This window comes from Callithrix jacchus, chromosome 7, assembly GCF_049354715.1.
Source record: "Callithrix jacchus isolate 240 chromosome 7, calJac240_pri, whole genome shotgun sequence".
NCBI lineage: Eukaryota > Metazoa > Chordata > Mammalia > Primates > Cebidae > Callithrix > Callithrix jacchus.
Genome location: NC_133508.1, coordinates 124,036,824 through 124,060,060, shown reverse-complemented (window position 1 = coordinate 124,060,060; position 23,237 = coordinate 124,036,824). Strand labels below are relative to the sequence as shown.

At 37.6% G+C, this 23,237-nt stretch overlaps 1 protein-coding gene and 1 non-coding gene across 2 annotated transcripts in view; both read left to right on the top strand.

Annotated features, from left to right (window-relative positions):
- Positions 1-12,481, top strand: part of SELENOF (selenoprotein F) — a 50,698-nt gene extending 38,217 nt beyond the window's left edge. The window contains exons 6-7 of the mRNA XM_078333122.1: positions 6,428-6,477; positions 11,600-12,481. Coding sequence (XP_078189248.1) covers positions 6,428-6,477; positions 11,600-11,731 — 182 coding nt within the window. The 3' untranslated portion in view covers positions 11,732-12,481. The remainder of the gene's footprint in view (positions 1-6,427; positions 6,478-11,599) is intronic.
- A 6,953-nt stretch (positions 12,482-19,434) lies between these two features.
- Positions 19,435-19,572, top strand: LOC118143543 (small nucleolar RNA SNORA47). Its single transcript, XR_004727737.1, has one exon. It is a non-coding gene; the product is annotated as a small nucleolar RNA SNORA47 (small nucleolar RNA).
- The last annotated feature ends 3,665 nt before the right edge of the window (positions 19,573-23,237 follow it).

Genomic DNA, 23,237 nt, shown 5'->3' with positions numbered 1-23,237 from the left:
TTATCTGAATATATTTTGTCTCTTTTTTCATTTGTATTTTCACGTTTATGATTTTGATTATATTTCTGGATTATATTTCTGTCTAATCAACAGGCCTGCCTCAGCCTCCCAAAGTGCTGGGATTACAGGCGTGAGCCACTGCGCCCGGTAAAACTACTCCTTTTTAAATATTCCTTAAAGTTAGCTCTGAAGAGCCTCTGATTTATGAGAGTCTCTTGACATTCCAAGCAGTGTGTATAGCTCTTCTAGGAGGCAGCATGAATGGCATGCTAAGAATCCCAAGGAAAAATCTGAAACATTTACTCTGTTTTTAAATCACTTCTGTTTATTTGATCACTTTGATCATTACTTACTAAATTGCCTTTATTAGTGGCAAATAATTAAATTGACATAGGAACATTTCTGGAAATTAGAGTGGATTTTCTTTAGAAATCTTCAAATTGGTATCATTGATCTATTTTGAAAACAGAAGAAAGTAAACTAGAAAATACATTACTTTTATGAGGACTTTTTGCAAATTCTTGGACTTTGTTTAACCCCTTTGGGTCCAATGGACTCATCATTTTTAAATTTCTTTTTTTGGGTCATTCATACTGTTTATAAGGACTATTATTACTTTTATTCTTAGAGGTCTTTCAGAGAACAAAGAGAAAATTTACTTATTTTAATAAAATAAAGCTCATTCTATTGCAATTACCCTGTCAGTAGACTGAATGCTTTTATATATCTGAGGTATATTATGGGGACCATTTATCACCAGTTATGTACAGCTATGCTAAAAAAGACTAATGTTGTAAGGATGATGCAATAGTGAAATGAATCATCACTGTTAGGTCATTCTTTGGTTTTCTGATTGTGTGACCCACGTAGTATGACACCATTTCTGTAGTCTTTTTAAGCTTTCATTGAACACATTTGAGAATTCGAAATTTTTTGTTTTCTGCCCATAATAGTAGAGAAGAAAACTGACAGAAATGCTTCTAATGATTAAATGGATCAGAAGATGAATGCAAAGAGATGAAGTAAGATTTTAGACCTGGAGTGATCAACTAGCCAAACATGGCTGTTTTAAATAATATTTTTTAATTATATAAAGTTAAACATTCAGTTCCTTAGACACACTAGCTGCATTTCAGATGTTCAGTAACCACCATACCAAAAGAACAGATGAAGACTATTGTCATTATTTCAGAACATTCTATTAGAAAGTGCTATTCTTGACTCTAATGATAGTAAAATTGATCATATGAGCAAAAGGTCAGACCTTGAAATCTCATTTGACAATATCCTGAATGAATTGTCTCAAAAATTAAGAGTGAGTGAGTATACAACATATTACCAAGGTCAAAAAGGAAATAATAGGTTTTAGTTAGTTAGTTAGTTTTGTTTTGTTATTTTTTTTTTTTTTTTTTTTTTTTTAAACAGATTCTCACTCTCTTGTCCAGGCTGGAGTGCAGTGGCATGATCTCAGCTCACTGCAACATCTGCCTCCCAGGTTCAAGCGATCCTCCTACCTCAGGCTCCCAAGTAGCTGGGACTACCGGCATGTACCACCTTGCCTGGCTAATTTTTGTATTGAGATGGGGTTTCACCATGTTGGCCAAGCTGGTCTCGATCTCTTGACCTCAGGTGATCCGCCCGCCTCAGCCTCCCAAAGTGCTGAGATTACAGGCATGAACCACCAAGCCTAGCTGGAAATAATATAATATTTTTATATTGTTAGGCATACAATAAGAAGGACCTCATCACAAGTATTTTTCAGCAAGAAACTGGGCCATCTTGTTTTTCTAAAAAAAAATTCATATGTGACATCATTGTTTTAATTTGTATGATGTTTATATACCAAAATTTACTTAATGAAGTTCATAAGTAGATTTAAAAGGCAGGTGTCTATACAAAGATAATTAGAAAATAATAAGTAATACAGACATGGAAAGTTAATAAGGTTGATTATTCTAATTGGCACTTACACACCTAAAAATAAATATCTTTTACAAATAAGATGGCCATCTTATCTTCAACAAAATAAACTATCAGAGATTTCCGAAGTATTACACTTTGACAGTGTAAGTACAAAAAGAGCCAGAGTAGGCCAGGCATGGTGGCTCACACCTGTAATCCCAGCATTTTGGGAGGCCACAGCGGGTGGATCACCTGAGGTAGGAGTTCATGACCAGCCTGGCCAACATGATGAAACCCTGTCTCTACTAAAAATACAAAAAATTAACTGGGTGTGGTGGTGGGCACCTGTAATCCCAGCTACTTGGGAGGCTGAGGCAGGAGAATTGCATGTACCCAGGAGGTTGAGATTGCAGTAAGCCAAGGTCACACCATTGCACTCCAGCCTGGGCAACAAGAGCGAAACTCTGTCTCAAAAAACAAAAGTCAGAGTAAAAATAAGTTGGAATCTATCCGAAATGTATTTGGAATCTGGAATCAATATTTACAGCATAGCTGTGTTCCAATTTCATGCATGATAGTCAATAAACATTTAGTTGCATTCAAAGCACATTGCTCATTTTGGTTATATTTACCTTCAAAACCAGGAAAATATGGAGTATTTGAGTTTATGTGGTTAATTCTTACTAAAATTTCTAATAGATTTGTTTTTCACTGTCCCTTTATTCTTTTGTGAAATTGTTCATAAAATCATTTAAAAATACAAAATTAAACAGGGTTCACTGAACCCAGATGGTAAATGGTGATGACTGTTTTTTCTTGTATACTGAAAGCTATTAATAAAATATTTTGTAGCTGTCCTCCTTCAGAATCTTAAAAGAAAACAAAAAGTCTCTTTAAGGTTGCCATAAGCTGCATTATTTCTTTTCCTGGACTTATTTGCTGTTTCCATATTTAATGACTTATGCAGCTATGGAGCATATGAAATGTGATTACAATATGATCATTAAGTCAGAAGAATACCATAAATACTATATTACATATTCAAATACCAATCTTTTATAAAATTTTTAAATTCACGAACATTGTTATTTTGCTTATAATTTGAAAAACATCTTCTTGAGATTTTTTTTCTTATTCATAAATGAGCCATGATGTATGTTTACATTGAGAAATTACAGTAGTAGTAGGTTTAGTGATAGAGGCCAAAATCATTGCACCTGAGGACCTGTAATTTTTCTTGACTGGCTGAAGATCCACCACCACAGTTGCCTTTCTTAACATACTGGGTTTTTTTTGCTTTTGTTTTTGTTTTTTGTTTGTTTGTTTTGAGATAGAATAGTCTGTCTCTCTTGCCAGGCTAGAGTGCAATGGCATGATCTCAGCTCACTGCAACCTCCACCTCTTGGTCTCAAGTGATTCTCCTGCCTGTGTCTCCGGAGTAGCTGGGACTATAGGCTCGTGCCACCACAACCAGCTAATTTTGTGTTGGTCCCCGCCCCCACCCCCGAGACGGAGTTTCGCTCTTGTTACCCAGGCTGGAGTGCAATGGCGCGATCTCAGCTCACTGCAACCTCCGCCTCCTGGGTTCAGGCAATTCTCCTGCCTCAGCCTCCTGAGTAGCTGGAATTACAGGCACGCGCCACCATGCCCAGCTAATTTTTTTGTATTTTCAGTAGGCACAGGGTTTCACCATGTTGACCAAGATGGTCTGGATCTCTCGACCTCGTGATCCACCCGCCTCGGCCTCCCAAAGTGCTGGAATTACAGGCGTGAGCTACCACGCCCGGCTCATTTTTTGTATTTTTAATGGAGATAGGGTTTTACCATGTTAGCCAGGATTATCTCAAACTCCTGACCTCGTGATTCACCCGCCTCGGCCTCCCAAAGTGTGCTGGGATTACAGGCGTGAGCCACCGTGCCCGGCCCTTAGCATACATATTTACCGTACTTTTTCAGTTTACAGTAAAACATTTGAAGTTGACTTGGGGGCTATTTCGACTATTATAAAATGTCAGATTTTAGAAGTAATTTGAAGTAGTAAGAGATAAAATTCCTTTGAATCCTTTAGAATTATGTCAATAGAAGGACTTTATGTTCAAGTGAACATAAATTCTCAGTTCTTATTTTGTTTCTTGTTTCCTTACAAATCTAACATACTAAGATCTCCTTTCTCTGAACTTGGCATAGTTATTGTTAGTTGTTAAATTAACGATACTGTTTTTATGATCACCTCTTATCTTTTCATTTGTTGCAGATCTGTTTTATTAAGCAGACTGTAGATGTATTGACATTAAATAACTCAGTTTTCTCATATTCTCACGTAGCTTATCGAATGCTATGTGTATGTAATGAGTACTCATATATTTTTTTTTAACTTGGGTTGTCACCAAATATTTGTTAAAAGATTTATTCACTGTCTGTAAAATGTGATTTGCTACTACAAAGCATTTAACAGATACTCCCCTCATTCAAAGTTAGGAAACTATGGATCTACCTTTAGCAGAGAGAAAAGGAAAGAACTGATGAAAATAGTAATTCGTGACTCATTTTAGTATTCCCTTTAAATATGTTCACTTATTGCAGTCTGTTAAAAAAAATCTTTTAAATAAGTGAAATATTAAATATGCTAAGCTCTGTTATGGATACAAAAAATATATATAATAGTCCTTTTACCAGAAAGGTTTCTTAAGTAGTAGAGAAGGCACACATAGGCACAGTTACTGTGTGTTACACGGTATTTTGCACAGACATACAAATAGCATTAGCCAGAGGAATAGTATAAAAAGGCAGTAAAAATCCTAAGATCATTTTTGTTTGGGGATTCAGGAGTTTGCAGAATATCTTGAAAAATCCTAAAGAATATAGTTAATAGAAATGATAGTTTAATAAGCCAGAATAGCATAACTGGTTTTATATTGAAATAAATTTTGTAGGGGAGGATTAGTTGGGATATTTGAGTCAAATGTATGAAGACATTCATAATGAAGCAAATCTGTAGTGGTATTGCTATCTATATCTAAAGTTAAAATAAGTTCTCAAAAGCATGTTTGTCAGTATAAACTCTTATGACAAGAATTATGCAAATGATCAATAACTAGTATTAAGGATGATTAAGTAGCTAAATGAAACACTTGTTTTTATTTTAGAAAAATGTATTACAAACATTTTAATTTGAAAATTAGATATCATTATTGAAAATTGGTAAAATATAGATTGATAACAAAAAAAGAGGAAGACTTTCATTTAAAACTTTCCCAAATATATGCCCCATGTATAGCCCTATATTAAAATAATAACAGTAAACATTTTTTGAATCACTTTGTATATTTTAAGATTTGTTTAGGGCTTTTTCATTTGCACATGAAAATATTTATCCACCTTTTTAAAACAACCTTAGGAAACAAATTGAAGGAAAAAAAGAGAGAAGTTCTTGCTTTTTACATATGAGAGTTTGGTCACTAAATATAGATCATAGTTTTTTAATAATTATGTGGTACATATTAATTTTCTTTTTAATCTTTGTCATTCTGAATGTGAGTACCTCATTGTTTTGGCATTTCTTCGATTATATGTGAAGTTGAACATTTATTTCAAATGTTTATTTGTACATTTTGCTATACGTAGTGGTTTTTTCTTGATCATTTGAAAGAGCCCTTTTATATATTGGATGTTTGCGATGGTTTTCTTCAGTTTGTCATTTTTATTTAATTTGTTTATGATTATGTTTTGCTGTCCTGATATTTCCATTTTTACATAGGCATATCTATAAAACATTTCCTTTTTGGTCATGCTTAGGAGTAGAATTTTATATTCCATATTTATGTGAGTTATCTGTGCTGTAAGTTTTTAGTAGTATTTTTAACCTTTCCTTTTTAGCAGTTATCATGACTATTAGATAGTGATTAGATAACAATCACAAAAAAAGAATTTTGTGATTATTCTTTCTAAACAGTTTGGCAATATTCTCACAAGTATTTATTGAATAACTCATACACACCCCCAGACAAATATAGCTATCTTTTTCCATCTCCCCTTCCCCTCTTCATCTCTCTGATTTGATAGCTTTATCACATTAGAAAATCCTTACAGATATTTTTATCTCTTTTAATTTTCTATTCTATTCTTTTGTATGTTCTGGTATCAGTATCACATAGTATATTAATAAACAATGGAACAAATTTTCTCTCCATATCTTACTTTTTAAAAACTGCTCTAACTATTCTTACACATTTACTCTTAAAATTGAGCTGTACTCTCTTATAATTTTTGTCAAGCCCTAAGATCCCATTAGAATTTGGGATTTGTATTAATTGGAAACAATTAATGTTTTAAAATACCTAGTCTTCCTATTGGAGAATAAGATAATGTCTCTCCATTTATTCATATATGTTTAAATTTTCTTAGTTTTTTCATATAGGATATAATGTTTGATTTGTTAAGTTTATTTCTACCTTTATATTTGGCTAGCTTGGATCTGGAAGTGAGCTATTAAGTCTTTTTTTTTTTTTTTTTCTTTTTTTATAAGCTTTCGTTAGGAGTGACAAACCCAAACTGTTCAGAGGACTACAAATCAAGGTAAGATGATTATAATGGAAATCTCTTTTTTCCAGTCTTTATTTCTTTATTTTATAATTAAAATAAATATTTGAATAAATATTTAATTTTCTCCCATAAACATGTACAAATATTATGTATCAATTTAAATTTTTAATTTCACTGAAAATTTTTAATTAATAGACTTTATTTTTTAGAGCAGTTTTAGGTTTATGAAAAATTCAACACAAAGGAAATATATTCTCATATAGTCCCTGGCACTCACCCCCACTCAGATTTTCCCGTTATAACATCTTGCATTGGTGTGGTACATTTGTTACAACTGATGAATCAATATTGATATGTTAATTAAATTTAATAGTTTGCATTAGCACTTACTCTTTGTGTTGTATAATTATAGGAGTTTTGCCAAAAGTATAATATTACATATCTACCGTTACAGTATCACAAAGAATAATTTCACCACCTTACAAAATCTCCTATTCTTCACATGTTCAGGTCATCTCTCTCCCTCTTCTCCAACCCTTGACAACCAATGAATTTTTTTGTTTTTTTAAGATAGTCTTGCTCTGTAGCCCATGCTGGAGTGCAGTGGCGCCATCTTGGTTCACTGCAACCTCTGCTTCCCAGGTTCAGGCAATTCTCATGTCTCACAGCCTGCTGAGTAGCTTTATTATAGGAGTGTGCCACCATGCTCAGCTGATTTTTATTATATTTTTATTAGAGATGGGTTTTTGCCACGTTGGCCAGGCTGGTCTCGAACTCCTGACCTCAAGTGATTCATCCACGTCAGCCTCCCAAAGTGCTGAGTAATACTACAGGCATGAGCCACTGCACCCGGCCACCACTGGTTTTTTTTATTGTCTCTGTAATTTTGTCTTTTCCAGAATGTTTGGAACCATACCATACGTAGCCTTTTCAGTTTGGCTTCTTTCACTTAACAGTATGCATTTAAGGTTCTCCAGTGTCTTTCCATAGCTCTGTGGTTCATTTTTATTACTGAATATTACTTTATTATGCCAGTTTTGCCATTCATCTGTGGAAGGACATCCTGATTGCTTCCAATATTTGACAGTTTTGAGTAAAGCTAATATAAATATTTTTGTGTAATTTCTGTGTACACATAAATTTTCAACTCGTTGAGGTGAATAACTGTGAGTGCAATTGATGGATCATACAGTTAAGATTGTTTAACTTTGTAAGAAATTGCAAAACTGTCTCCAAAGTGACGACATCATGTTGTATTTGCCCTAGCAATGATTAAGAGGTGCTATTGATCCACATCCTCACCAGCTTTAGGCATTGTCACTGTTTTGCATTTTAGTTGTTCTCATAAGTGCGTGGTGCCATTTCATTGTTTTAATTTGCAATTCCCTAATGATAACATGATTTGAATGTCTTTTCATGTGTTTATTTGCCATCTGTGTGTCTTTGGTGAGATATTTTTTCAGATCTTTGCCCTCTGTTTTTAAATTGTAAAAAAGAAACACTAAATGTGCAGTCTTAACTATTTTTAAGTGTACTACAGTTCAGTATTAATGCAGTTCAGCATTAAGTATTTTCACATTGTTGTGTAACAGGTCCCTATTACTTTTTCATCTTGTGAAACTGAAACTTTATGCCCATTAAACACTTAATTTTATCTTTCTATGCCCTCCTGCCAGCCCTTGACAACTACGTTTCTGTTTTCTGTTTCTGTAATTATAACTGCTTCAGATACTTACTATGAGTGGAATCATATAGTATTTGTCCTTTTGTGACATTTATTTTACTTGGCATAATGTTCTCAGTGTTCATCTATGTTGTACTATGTGACAGGATTTCCTTCCTTTTTAAGAATGCAGGTATTCCACTATATACACACATATACACACACACTGGTTTTTTGTTGTTGTTGTTGTTGTTTGTTTGTATTTGAGACAGGCTGGAGGGCAGTGATGTGATCATAGCTCACTGCAGCATCACCCTCCAGTGCACAAGCAATCCTACCACCTCAGCCTCCCAAGATGGTGGGACCACAGGCACACACTACCATGATCAGCTAATTTTTTTAGTTTTTTTCTAGAGATGGGGTTTTGCTAAGCTGGGCATGGTGGCTCACACCTGTAATCCCAACACTTTGGGAGGCCAAGGCAGGTGGATCATGAGGTCAAGAGATCGAGACCATCCTGGCCAACATAGTGAAACTCTGTCTCCACTAAAATTCAAAAATTAGCTGGGCGTAGTGATGCACACTTGTAGTCCCAGCTACTCAGGAGGCTGACGCAGAAGAATTGCTTCAACCCGGGAGGCAGAGATTGCAGTGAGCCAAGATTGCACCACTGTACTCCACCCTGGCGCCTGGCGACAAAACAAGACTCTGTCTCAAAAAAAAAAAAAAAAAAAGAGAGATGGGGTCTTGCTATGTTGCCTAAGCTGGTCTGATATTCCTGGGCTCAGGTGATCCTCCTGCCTCAGCCTCCCAAAGAACAGGGATTTACAGGCATGAGCCACTGTGCCCGGCCCACATTCTCTTTATCCATGCATCCATCAGTGGACATTTGAGTTGCTTCCATCCCTTGGCTATTGTAAATAATGCTTATGACATTTGGATGTGCAAATACCTCTTCAAGGCCCTGTTCTTAGTTCTTTTGAGTCTATATACCAAGAAGCAGAATTGCTGGATCATATGGTAATTCTATTTTTAATTTTTTGAGGAATCTCTATACTATTTTCCATAATAACTTCACTATTTTACAATCCCACCAACAGGACACAAGTGTTCCAATATCTCTATGTCCTTGTCAACACTTGTTTTTTTGATAGTAGCCATTCTAATAGGTATGAGGTACTGTCTCATTGTGGCTTTGATTTGCATTTCTCTTAAAATAAATGGTGCTGAACATTTTGTTGACCATTCGTTTATCTTCTTTGGAACATTGTTATTCAAGTCCTTTGCCCATTTTATAATTGGGGTTTTTTTGTTGTCGTTAAGTTGTAGAGGTTCCATCTATTCTGGATGTTAAACTTTTATCAAATATATGTGATTTGCAAATATTTTCTCCCCTTCTCTGGGTTGTCTTCATTCTGTTCATTGTTTCATTTGATGCATTGAAGTTTTTAAGTTTGAGTGGTCCTGTTTGGTTTTGGGTTTTTTGCCTACTTTTTATTGAGGGCTTTTTTTTTGTAAACTGAGATTTAAGAGTTCTTTGTATATTTTGAATATAAGTTCTTTATCAGATAGATATTTTGCAACTGATTATGGCATATAACGCCTTATACAAACTGCTGGATTCGACTGCTGATATTTCTTGAGGATTTTTACAACCATGTTCTATCTATTTTCTTACTTCCTTTTGGGATTATAAGGTTTTGAATAAATAAACACTTTAAAATATTGGGATCTCGCCGGATACAGCTGCTCACACTTGTAATCCCAGCACTTTGGGAAGCCAAGGCAAGCAGATCACCTGAGGTCGGGAGTTGGAGACCAGCCTGACCAACGTGGAGAAACCCCGTCTATGCTAAAAATACAAAATTTGTCGGGCATGGTGGTGCATGCCTGTAATCTCAGCTACTCGGGAGGCTGAGGCAGGAGAATCTCTTGAACCCTAGAGGTGGAGGTTGTGGTGAGCAGAGATCGCACCATTGCACTCCAGTCTGGGCAACAAGAGCAAAACTCCTCCTAAAAACTTTAATTAATTAATTAATTAATTAAAATGAAAAGTTAATTAATTAATTAATTAATTAAAATGAAAAGTTAATTAATTAAAATATTGGGATCTCAAATGCAAGCAAAAAAGAAAAAGAGAAAAAAAATCCTTAAACAACTTAAGAAGTAACCTTACCACTCAGGCTTGGTAGCTCAGTCCTATAATCACAGCCCAGCACTTTGGGAGGCCAAGGTGGGCAAATCACCTGAGGTCAGCAGTTCGAGACCAGCCTGGCCAACATGGTGAAACCCCACCTCTTCTAAAAATACAAAAATTAGCTGGGCGTGGTAGGGGTGGCCTGTAATCTTACCTATTCAGGAGGCTGAGGTAGGAGAATTGCTTGAACCCAGGAGGCAGAGGTGGCAGTGAGCCAAGATCCCACCATTTCACTCCAGTCTAGGCGATAAGAGCAAAACTCCATTCAAAAAAAAAAGAACCTGACCAAAAATGTTTAAGTAGTAATATGTTAATAATTCATTAGCCAGGATGGCCTATTTTTCTAAGCTCCACAAATGGGTTAGGAATATACCAAGTGTTAATAATCACATCAGAGCTAGTCTCCATTTTTGGAGTTCACAACCCCAGAATACCCTGGATAAACTGAAGCATAATTCTAGAAAGAAGTTCTAAGAACTCTGTTATCATTACTGAACTATATAACTACATTTTTAGTTATCCAATGGTACTTAATTTAAATTGAATATTTGATCTCTTAATGAATGGCTGTTGTCACATTTACCCAGAATTAGAATTTCTCAGAGCTCTCTGGAGAAATGTTGGACCCAACTAATGGATTTAGAGTTTCAGGAACTCAGCCTAATTCTAAACTGATTACAACTAAAATCATTAGATTTGTTAAGCCAAGGAAAATCTATGATCCAGTGTGTGATTCTGTGTCTGATCATTTATATGCACAGCCTATTTTAAAACATGGCTCTTATATTATCATTTTCTCAATTATTTTGAACTTGTCTATCTCCATTCAATTTTAAGTTCATTTGAGAATGTCATATGGCTGTTACATATTTGTTAATTTCAATAATAAGTTCAAATCTCAAATAAACTGTCTTCCTACTAATAGATATTTTTCTCTTTAAAAGTAAAATAATTTCATGTGCCTGTAGCCCCAGGGAGACCAAGGTGGGAGGATCGCTTGAAACTAGGAGGTGGAGGTTGCAGTGAGCTGAGATTGTTCCACTACACTGCAGCCTGGGCAACAGAGCAAAACCCTTTCGAATGAATGAATGAATGGATTTTTAAAATTCTCCTTTTTTCTGAAATCCTGGTAAACTCTTCTCCTTAAAGATTTCCTTTAAGACTTGTTTATTGTCATGTCTAAAAGCCTTTTTTTAATTACTAAATTTAAGCTGGATTGAATTGCTTTGTCTTGGTTGAGGCTGAGAAGGCTTTTTCTGAACAGAAAATAACGATGATGTCCCTCTTTTTTGTAGTATGTCCGAGGTTCAGACCCTGTTTTAAAGCTTTTGGACGACAATGGGAACATTGCTGAAGAACTAAGCATTCTCAAGTGGAACACAGACAGTGTAGAAGAATTCCTGAGTGAAAAGTTGGAACGCATATAAATCTTGCTTAAATTTTGTCCTATCCTTTTGTTACCTTAACAAATGAAATAGTACAGCACCTAGAAAATAGTTTAGTTTTGCTTGCTTCCATTGATCAGTCTTTTACTTGAGGCATTAAACATTTAATTAAATCTTGTAATGGCAGTATAGTCCATGATATTCTAAGGAGTTGGCAAGCTTAACGAAACCCATTTTTAATAAATTTCCATCTTCCTGCATTTGTTGATACGACTAACAAAATGCTTTGTAACAGACTTGTGGTTAATTATGTAAATGATAGTTTGTGATAATTGGTCCAGTTTTACGAACAACAGATTTTTAAATTAGAGAGGTTAACAAGACAGATGATTACTATGCCTCATGTGCTGTGTGCTCTTTGAAAGGAATGGCAGTAGACTACAAAGCAAGTAAGATATACTGAGCCTCAACAGATTGCCTGCTCCTCAGAGTCTCTCCTATTTTTGTATTGCCCAGCTTTCTTTTTAATACACACGTTATAGTTTATAATGAATGCACTACACACAAACTTTGTAGCTTCATTGATATAAAACATGTTCAAGATCCTATAGTAAGAGTGCAACATTCCCAAAGATTTGCTTTAATGAAGACTACACAGAAAACCTTTCTAAGGATTTGTGTGGATCAGATAAATAGTTGGCAAATTTTTGAGTTTTACATTCTTACAGAAAAGTCCATTTAAAAGTGATCATTTGTAAGATGAAAATATAAATAAAAAGTTTCAAAAATCTATCTGAATTTGAAATTCTGGTTTGTTCTTTCATGTTTAAAAAAATGATGTTTTTCATTGCATTTTTTATATAAGCCCCTTTTTTAGCCAAAATATAAAAATGGCTGTAGTATTTAAAATGTATCATAATGCCTTATTGTTGGTAATAGTGCTTTATATTTGTCTGATTTAATTTTTCAAAGTTTTTTCATTTTTGAACGTATTTTTATTGGTATATTATTTAAGGAATATCTCTTAATGATGTAGAATTTTTATATTAAAAAAATGTTTATTTTTGTTTGCTTAACCTGTCTGGTTAAAGTGACTTCACTAAAACCAACATTTATGCAAATGACTTCTAGGTCATTTAAACCTCTTGTCAAATTGGTCTAATATGCATTCTATTATGTCAGCTTTATCTCAGGATAATTTTTTTTTTTTTTTGAGATGGAGTCTCCCTCTGTCACCCAGCCTCGAGTGCGGTGGCATGATCTCGACTAACTGCAGCCTCTGCCTCCCGGGTTGCAGCAATTCTAGTGCCTCAGCCTCCCAACTAGCTGGGACTACAGACATGCACCACCACACCCGGCTAATTTTTTTGTATTTTTTTTCATGGCAACGGTGTTTCACCATATTGGCCATGCTGGTCTCAAACTCCTCACCTTGTGATCCACCTACTTTGGCCTCCCAAAGTGCTGGAATTACAGACATGAGTGACTACACCCGGCCTTCTTAATAATCTAGAAACTTCCCTAACTGTTGATTTTGAGTTAAATTGTTTTAGTGAAGGATAGTTTGGAATCTATAAAGGCAACTCTACCCGAGAATGTTCATAAAGTGTGTATGTATGTATTTGAGACAGAGTTTCAATGGCGTTATCTTGGCTCACCACAACTTCCACCTACCAAGTTCAAGCAGTTCTCCTGCCAAGTAGCTGGGACTACAGGCATGTACCACCATGCCCGGCTAATTTTGTATTATTATTATTTTTTTTTTTGACAGAGTTTCGCTCTTGTTACCCAGGCTGGAGTGCAATGGCACGATCTCGGCTCACCGCAACCTCTGTCTCCTGGGTTCAAGCAATTCTCCTGCCTCAGCCTCCCAAGTAGCTGGGACTACAGGCATGCACCACCATGCCCAGCTAATTTTTTGTATTTTTAGTAGAGACGGGGTTTCACCATGTTGACCAGGATGGTCTCGATCTCTTGACCTCGTGATCCACCTGCCTCGGCCTCCCAAAGTGCTGGGATTATAGGCATGAGCCACCGCGCCTGGCCAATTTTGTATTTTTAGTAGAGATGAAGTTTCTCCATGTTAGTCAGGCTGGTCTCCAACTCCCAAGCTCAGGTGATCTCACCTGGCCTATAAAGTATTTATTTGTAATAAAGATCAGTTACTAAACTTTACTAGCAGTTTGTGTTACATAATATTTAAAATTAAGAAATATATATTAAAGCCAGCAAGATAATGAATATAAGCCCTGAGTAATTTGGCTAATCAAAATGAATTAAGAAATCCTGGCAGACTGTGGTCTACTTTTGATCACCCATAGCAATGGAGAAGGCCCTGGTTAAATGTGCCCCTAATCCCTACTGGTTTTTACTACTTCAGAACAAGAAGAAGAATAAGCCAGTTGCAGATAGTGGAAAAAACAGCAAGAGAAGAATTTGCACCACATACAAAAAAATAGTGGGACTGAAGAATGAAACTTCTAAACTTCTGGGACTGGCATAGAGAACTAATTGGACTGGTTTCTGGGCAGGAAGAGCTAGTTGAATGAGTATCTGGCATTGAGTTTTTTTGTTTTTTTTAAAGTGAAGAGAGGCCTGAAAAGTCTATTGTATTCAAGTTATTATGAGAGATCAAAGAGGCTGAAGAGCCTCAAGGTATCTTAGTGCTTCCAAGTTCTCAAGCTGATGAATAAGAGTATCTACCAAAACCCCACTGTTTTAATTGGGAAGTTCAAGTTAATCAGCCAATTCCAACTGTTTTTCACCAATTATAATCAAAGAACATCTTTTTAAAGGAACAAAACTGCTGATTACCAATAAAGGGGTATAAATACTGATCCAAAAATTATCATTTTGTAGCCAAAATCAGACATTTGATTAAGCTTATTCATATTCACAAACATGATGTGTAATAGTCATTTGATATTTATGACTGCTCCCTCTGCCAAAATTATGTTACTTATAACCCAACACAGTTAATTTATCTTTAAATTCCTGAATTTGGCAAAAGCCTCTTACAAGAAGCTATGAACAAGAACTGACATTTTCTGTTAAGAGAATGAGGCTTGAAAGCCATTCTAAAATTAATAAAGGCAAAAAATAATTTTGAAAGCAAATGCTACAAAACTTTAGACATTAAAGTTGGCACTAGCTAGTATATGAAAACATGTCTACAAATGCATGGGAAGTAATAGTACAGATTCCAGATATGAGCAACTTACTGCAGATATACACTTAAATATATATATTCCAGATACAAGTATACTTTATATTCCAGATGTATTTCTTTTACTTGAAAATTAAAGTACCTTTTAATTATATCCTGTTGTGGCTGAGGACTCTTTCTTGGGGGAATAAGTCCTACATTTGTGATGAAAAATTCCAAATAGACTTTTGCTGATGAAATATAAACAATCCTTTTTTAAATTTTTGAACTGTCCCTTGACTCAGGAATCAGCCTGAAACATGGTTTTGCAGAAATACTGAAGGAATAAAACAAAGGATTAAAGTCTCTAAAACAGACGTTTCCTTTTAGCCGGTCTTGAAACATATCCCAAATACTATGGAGTCTGTCCATCCTTATGAGAATATTGAAGTTTAGGCCATAAATTCAGAACTTTAAAAAAAAAAGTTGGTGGAAATGGTTTTTATATAGTTTATACTCATTTTTCACAGATACCCTTTTTCAATTTACCTATTTGCTAAAATGTATTTGTAACCCCATAATATAGCACTTTCGTAGTCATTCATATTATGCATAGAGCATCCAAATATTAGAGTGCCCAACATAGATGTTCCAAGCTGACATTGAAAAGGTGGCACCATTGTTTCAACTCATACTACAAATGAGTGTCCTTTTAACAGTATTTAGTGCCACATTTTTCACATTTTTTGCCTTTTTTTTTTTTGGTGATTTTACTGTTTAAAATGACCCCTAAGCTTAGTAACAAAGTGCTATCTGGTATTCTAAGTACAAGAAGACCTTACAGAAAAAAATTTGTGTTTCAGATAGCTTTATTCAGGCATGAGTTACAATGCTCTTGGCCATTCAATGTTAATATATTAATATAAATAAGATGTCTTCAAACAGAAACAATGTAAAACAATGTTACGGGTTGATTGATTTTGTTGAGAGATTCCCAGGAACCTCTGTTTTACCTGGGAGCAGTGGTTCAGCATTTGTTAATTCAGTGTCTGCAAAGACGTTACCATAGGTAAGAATAATTTTCTGTAACTTTTTAAACATTTTTATTAGGATATAATTCAGATAAAAAGTTCACCCATTTGGAGTGTACACATCAATAACTTTTTAATACAAGTCGAGTATCCCTGATCTGAAATTCTTGGGACCAGAAGTGTTTTCAATTTCAGATTTGGAGATACTTGCATTACCACTGGAACATCCCTAATCCAAAAATCTGAAATGCTCTAGTGAGCATTTCCCTTCAGTGCCATGTCGGTGCTCAAAAAGTTTCAGATTGAGGAGCATTTTGGATTTCAGATTTTCAGATTAGCAATGTTCAACCTGTATATTCAGAACTGTGCAACCATCACCACAATTTAAATTTAGAACATTTTATCACCCCAAAAAACCCTGTACCTATTCGTGGTACCTTCACACCTACTTCTCCAGCACTAAGCAACCACTGATCTGCTTTCTGTCTCTAAATGTCCCTGTGAATTATCACTGCCTTTTGTCTGGCATCTTTCACTTAACATGTCTCCAGGGCCCAAGCACAGTAGATCATGTACTTCATTCTTTTTATAATTGAACAATATTCTTCTGTATGGATATACCACATTTTATTTATTATTTGGTAGTCATTTGGTCTTTTTGTTTTGTTTTTGCCATTATGAATGCATCTGTACCCTTTCAAGTACAAGTTTTGTGTGCAAATGTTTTTATTTCTCTTAGACATACACCTAGGGTAGAATTACTGAATTGTGCTATGTTTAACCTTTTGAGAAACTACCAAACTTTTCTTTTTTCTTTTTTTGAGACAAAGTCTTGCTCTTGTACCCCAGGCTGCAGTGCAATGGCGTGATCATGGCTCACTGTAATCTGCCTCCCGGGTTCAAGGAATTCTGCCCCAGCCTCCTAAGTAGCTGGGATCACAGGTGCCTGCCACCATGCCCGGCTAATGTTTGTATTTTTTGTATAGACGTGGTTTCACCGTGTTGGCCAAGCTGGCCTCAAACTCCTGACCTCAGTTGATCCGCCCACCTCAGCCTCCCAAAGTGCTGAGATTACATGCGTGAGCCACTGCGCCTGGCTAAGAGTCTCATGCTCTACCAACTGAGCAAGCCAGGCTTGCTTAAAACTTTTCCAAAGTGGCTACACCATTTTGTATTCCCATCAGCAATGTATCAGGGCTCTAACTTCTGCACACCCCAGAGTTTCTTGATAGCTCATGAAGAGAAGACTCATTATTTTACAGTCTTATCATCTGGGGCCATTTAGATGTAATAAAGCACTTTGCCCTCCCCCATAAGGTTGTTAGACTGCAACTACAATTCTTTGAAAAGGTGTTTTTAATTCTCTCAATTTGCCTCTTCTGCTCTCTCTCACTTTATTGGATTTTAACTCATTTTCCTGTTACCAAGCTTCAGTCATGAAAAAATCCATAATGTCCTTACATCTAGTAGAGGTCACATTGTAATGGGAGTGGCAACCACTGAACCACTGAAAGCACAAATACACAATTACATAAAAAGCAATGAAGAAAAGTTACTAGGAGAGAATTATAAGGAGGCTTAGAGATGTCTAAGGGTGTAACATTTAAACAGGCCTAAAAGATAAACAGAAGCCATCAGGGATATAGTAAATTGAAATGCCTTCCAGTCAGGGAAGAGCCTGTGCAGTGACTCTGACTTAGGAGAAAGTCTAGCACTTCCACGTACCTGAAAGAAGGGCAACATGCCTGGAACCTATTGAGCCAGGGGAAAGAGTAGTAGGAAAATGAGATTGAAAAGGTGAGCAAAGAGGATATAGTTCATGCCATCTTGAGAATTTAGCTGTATTCTAAGTTACTACTTTTAGAGTAAAATGAGAAAGGAAAAAATCCTTAAGCAGGAGAATGGCAGAATCCAATAAGATAAACTCCAAAGGTCTTGAACAATCAGCAGATAATCAATTATGCCTGTGGGAAAACAAAGTGCTTTATCTCGTGCTTTCATTAATGACCAATAGGAGCTACTAGTATGGAATTTGCTTTTCTTTTCATTTTTGTGGGTACACAGTCGGTGTATATATTTATGGGTTACATGAGATATTTTGATATAGGCATGCAATTTCATCAGGGTAAATGGGGTATCCATCACCTTCAGCATTTACCCTTTGTATTAGAAACAACCCAATTACACTCTTTTAGTTATTTTTGAATGTACAATTATTTTTTACTATAGTCCCCCTGCTGTGCTAGCAAATACTAGGTCTTTCTAATTTTTTGGTACCTATTAACCCTCCCCAGTTTCCCCAGCACCACTTCCCCACTACCCTTCCCAGCTACGATTTGCTTTTTAAAACTATTCATCAGCTTGCTTTGAGAACAAAAAAAGACAAACCTAAGCATAAATGTTAAATTTTTTTTTTTGAGACGGAGTTTTGCTGTTGTTACCCAGACTGGAGTGCAATGGCATGATCTCGGCTCACGTCAACCTCTGCCTTCTGGATTCAAGCAATTCTCCTGCCTCAGCCTCCCGAGTAGCTGGAACTACAGGCACGCACCACCATGCCCAGCTAATTTTTGTATTTTTAGTAGAGACAGAGTTTCACCTTGTTGACCATGATGGTCTTGATCTCTTGACCTCGTGATCCTCCCACCTTGGCCTCCCAAAGTGCTGGGATTATAGGCTTGAGCCACTGCGCCCAGCCAAATGTTAAATTTTTTTGGGCCACTGCGCCCAATTTGAGTATGCTCAAAGGATCTTTATTCACTAGTTATGTTAACTAATGGTCACACCATACTTGGGCATTCATTCCACTGCCAGCCCCCAGCCCCGTCTTGGAGCTGAATCCAATCTCAATTCTAGCCCCAGTGAAAGACCATGGAGCTCCACCCTTGGAACAATTTGACTTATCTAAGACGCTCCTTCTGTCCCCATCCCCACTATAGCTAATACAAAGGGTTCTTGGGGCTGGTTTTACCTCCTCCTGCATTCAGACTTTTGACCGAAGTCCATGATTCCTGTTGCCTGATCTCCTAAATCGTGAATCCCCATGTGCCCATGTAAACTAATGCCCAGCGTAACTCATCTTCTTTAAGTCCATAGCTCTTCATTTGAGCCCAACAATATAGGATTCAGTTCTTCCGCATGTGAAAAGAAATCTCTATGGCCGGGTGCAGTGGCTCAGGCCTGTAATCCCAGCACTTTGGGAGGCCAAGGCAGGTGGATCACCTGAGGTCAGCCTGGCCAACATGGCAAAACCCCGTCTAACTAAAAAATACAAAAAAGATTAGCTGGGCGTGGTGATGGGCACCTGTAATCCCAAGTACTTGGGAGGTTGGGGCAGGAGAATCGCTTGAATCTGGGAGGCAGAGATTGCAATGAGCCGAGATTGTGCCACTGCACTCAAGCCTGGGCAACGAGCGAGACTCCATCTCAAAAAGAAAAAGAAATCTTCTTGTCCAGCTCTGTCCCTTGCCTCTCCACTCCATCAATCCTACCCTGTACAGGCACAACCCAGAGCCCAGTCCAGCCTCTTCCGGTCTAGTTTCTATTGCTGCATTAAAAAACACCCTAAGTGGAGGACTGAGGAGGTGAGGCAGTTCTGCCCCGTGCTGCCCTCTACCGGTTAAGACCTCCAAAATGGAAGGGCTGCCCAGGCAGAGTATGTCCCCCTGCCACCTTTGGAGGGGCAGTGCTGTGCTGGCCAACATTTGTGATGCTGCTTGTCCCTGGCTCAGGTGAGGTCAAAGGATGAAGACGTCAAAATCAGTGCTTCTCACCCTTGTGCCCACTTTAACTCCTAACAGATGGCATTCACCTGTGCAACACTCCCTCTGGGCATTGTAGTTTTTAAAGAAACTCAGAGAAGAAAAAGCATGACAGTAATTGGTCGCCTCTGGCACTATTAGAAGCACATCAGTAAGGATGACTCTCAGACTTCGGCACAAGTAAGAGAATCTGTGGGTTTATGTGCAGCTTCCAAGCTTAACTCAAGAAAGCATATCAGAATGCAAAGCAATAAAAAAAAAAAAAAAACCCTTAAACCTGATGTTTTAAAACAAGCTTATCCAACCTGTGACCCAGGATAGCTTTGAATACAGCCCAATATAAATTCATAGTTTCTTAAAACATAAGTTTTTTTTGCTGTTTTTTTTCTTAGCTCATTAACTATTGTTAGACTGAGGAAGGAGACCCCTTTCTCTTAAGCGTCCAAGACCACTTCCCCTTAGCCTTCTACATTGCATTTCAAAAAGAGAAGTGAAAGTTAAAAATAGAAGGCACAAGGTCAGTGGAGGACACAAAACCAGTGCCACTAGCTGGACCTGGAGGTTAAAGATTAAACCCCCAACCCTAGTTCCTATCCTATCTATGGATGGCAGGCATGGTATGGAGGAATCTTCCCCGGAAGGCATTATTCTTGCTTAATCAGAATTAGACCCCCACCTAAGCACGTACCCCTAGCTTACCTCATCAATCACGACCCTCTCAAATGTTTCCTCTAAGATTGTGAGCCTTTAAGAGGCCAGGATTTTCTATTTGGGGAGCTTGTTTCTTGAGATACAAGTCTGCCGAGACTCCCGGCCCAATAAAAAACCACTTCCTTCACAAACCTGGTGTCTGAGAGATTTTGTCTGAGGCGTGACCTGCTACAAGACTATTTTATGTATTAGATGTATTTTATGTGTGCTCTAAGGCAGTTCTTCCCATGTGGCCCAGGGAAGCCAAAAGATTGCACATCCCTAGTTTAAAACATCCAGTGGGCATTGGCTCGCACCTGTAATCCCAGCACTTTGGGAGGCTGAAGTGAGAGGATTGGTTGAGCCCAGGAATTCAAAACTAGCCTGGGCAACATAGTGAGACCCCGCCTCTACAAACAATAAAACGTTACCTGGATGTGGTGTTGCACACCTGTAGTCCCAGCTACTGAGGAGGCTGAGGTGGGAAGATTACTTGAGCGCAGGAGGTTGACGCTGTAGTGAGCCATGAGCACACCACTGCACTCCAGACTGTGCGACACAATGAGACCCTGTCTCAAAAATTAAGAAAAGAAAAGAAAAAATTAATTATGGGACTTACAAATCTAATTTGGGCAGGGTTTAAATTAGAGGGGCCCTTATCTGTGATCTACAGGATATTGGCTGGAGTAACTCAACTGGGGGCTGGCATGTGCCTGTCCAAGATGGATTACTCACACAGCTGGCAAACTGACACTGGCGGTCACTTCCTTTTCATTAAGCAGCTTGGGCTTCCTCACAGCATGGTGACTGGGTTCCAAAAGTAAGCATCCTAAGAGGCAGAAAGTGAAAACCGCCAGTTTCTTAAGATGTAGGCCCGGAAATGGCAGTGTCATTTCTACCGTCTTCTATGGGTCAAGCAGTCGCAAAGCCCAGATTCAGGAGAAGGGGACAAAGAGGGGTGTCAAAAAAATCTTAGAGCCCTGTTTGAAAACTTCCACATCTACTCATCCACCCAATGCATTTGGGTTTTTTTTTTTTTTTTGGTATGTGTTTCTTTTGCCTTAAGGGGCATTTTTCTCACTTCAGATTTGCTTTTAGGACTGTTTGAGAAATTCTGAGTTGTTACCTGTAGCTCCGAGTCTATCCATTGGCCAGGCACTCCAGTGATTTAACTGGAAACAAGAACTTACCTCCTAGATTTTTAATTAGAGCAAAGCAGTTTCATCAGGTTTGTAAGGTAATTTCCAATGCTATATAAACATCTCTAAGTTATCTTTACACAAGACCTCTCAACCTTAAAGTAGAACTAGTGTAGGACACCTGCCCGCTCCCCTCCCTACACTAGTCAATAATTCTGTATATCTGGTCTCCTAAGCTCTAAGTGGTATAAATGAGCATCATACTCATGAGTCCAGTGGTTTGTTTTAAATAGTTTGACGTTCTCTCTTGTGATGTGTTACCTTGGCTAGCCTATGGTACCCAACTGTTGGTCAAACACTAATGTAGATGTTGCTGTGAAGGTAATTTTTAAACATGATTAACATTTATAAAAACAGATTACCATTATAATGTAGGTTGGCCTCATTCAATCAATTGAAGACCTTAAGAATAGAGACAGCTTTCCCAAAGTAGGAAGAATTCTGCCTCAAGACTATAACATAGAAACCCTGCTTGAGTTTCCAGCCTGCTGGCCCTCCCTACAGATCTCAGACTCAGAACTGCTACATCAGCTCCTAACTGCATTTGCAGCCTGCTGGACTGTCCTACAGATTTCAAACGTCCCAGTCCCCACAATTGCATGAACCAATTCCTTCAAATAGAAAAAAAAAAAAATCTTAAAATGTATTTAGATATGGAAAGAAATAGATTCTGCCGGCTCTGTTTCTCTAGAGAGCATGAATTCACCTTTTGTAATATTCTGTGCATTAATGATTAACTTGAACTTATAAAGATTTGCAAGGAAAAGATCAATATGAATCTAGACTGCTAGAGGCTCTATATACAACCTGTGTTTAGAGATTATCAGTGATGTGCTTTGTGACTTTGTCCCCACCCACATCTCATGTTCAGTTGTGATCCCCAGTGTTGGAGATGGGGCCTGGTGGGAGATGATTAGATCATGGGGATGAATTCTCATGAATGGTTTAGCACCATTCCTTTGGTGCTGTTCTCATGAAACTGAGTGGGTTATCATGAGATCTGGTTGTTTAAAAGTATGTAGCAGCTGGGCATGGTGGCACACTCCTGTAATCCCAGCAGTTTGGGAGGCTGTGGCAGGTGGATTGCCTGAGTCTAGGAGTTCAAGACCAGCCTGGGCAACATGGCGAAACCTTATCTCTACCAAAAATTAAAAAAAAATAGACGGACATTGTGGTGTAAGCCGTGATCCCAGCTACGCAGGAGGCTGAGGTGAGAGGATCACTTGAGCCTACATGTCAAGGCTGCAGTGAGCTGAGACTGTGTCACTTCCACTCCAGCCTGGTCAAGAGAGCAAGACCTTGGCTCAAAAAAAAAAAAGTGTGTAGCATCTCCCCATCTCTATGTTCATCCTGCTCCTGGCCATGTGAAGTATCCCCTCCTTTGTCTTCTGCAACAATTGTAAGTTTCCTGAGACCTGCCCAGAAGCCAAGCAGATGCCAGAATCATGCTTCCTGAACAGCCTGCAGAACTGTTAGCCAGTTAAACCTCTTTATAAACTACCCAGTCTCAGGTATTTCTTTTTTTTTTTGAGACGGAGTTTTCGTTCTTGTTACCCAGGCTGGAGTGCAATGGCGCGATCTCGGCTCACCGCAACCTCCACCTCCTGGGTTCAGGCAATTCTCCTGCCTCAGCCACCTGAGTAGCTGGGATTACAGGCACGCACCACCATGACCAGCTAATTTTTGTATTTTTAGTAGAGACGGGGTTTCACCATGTTGACC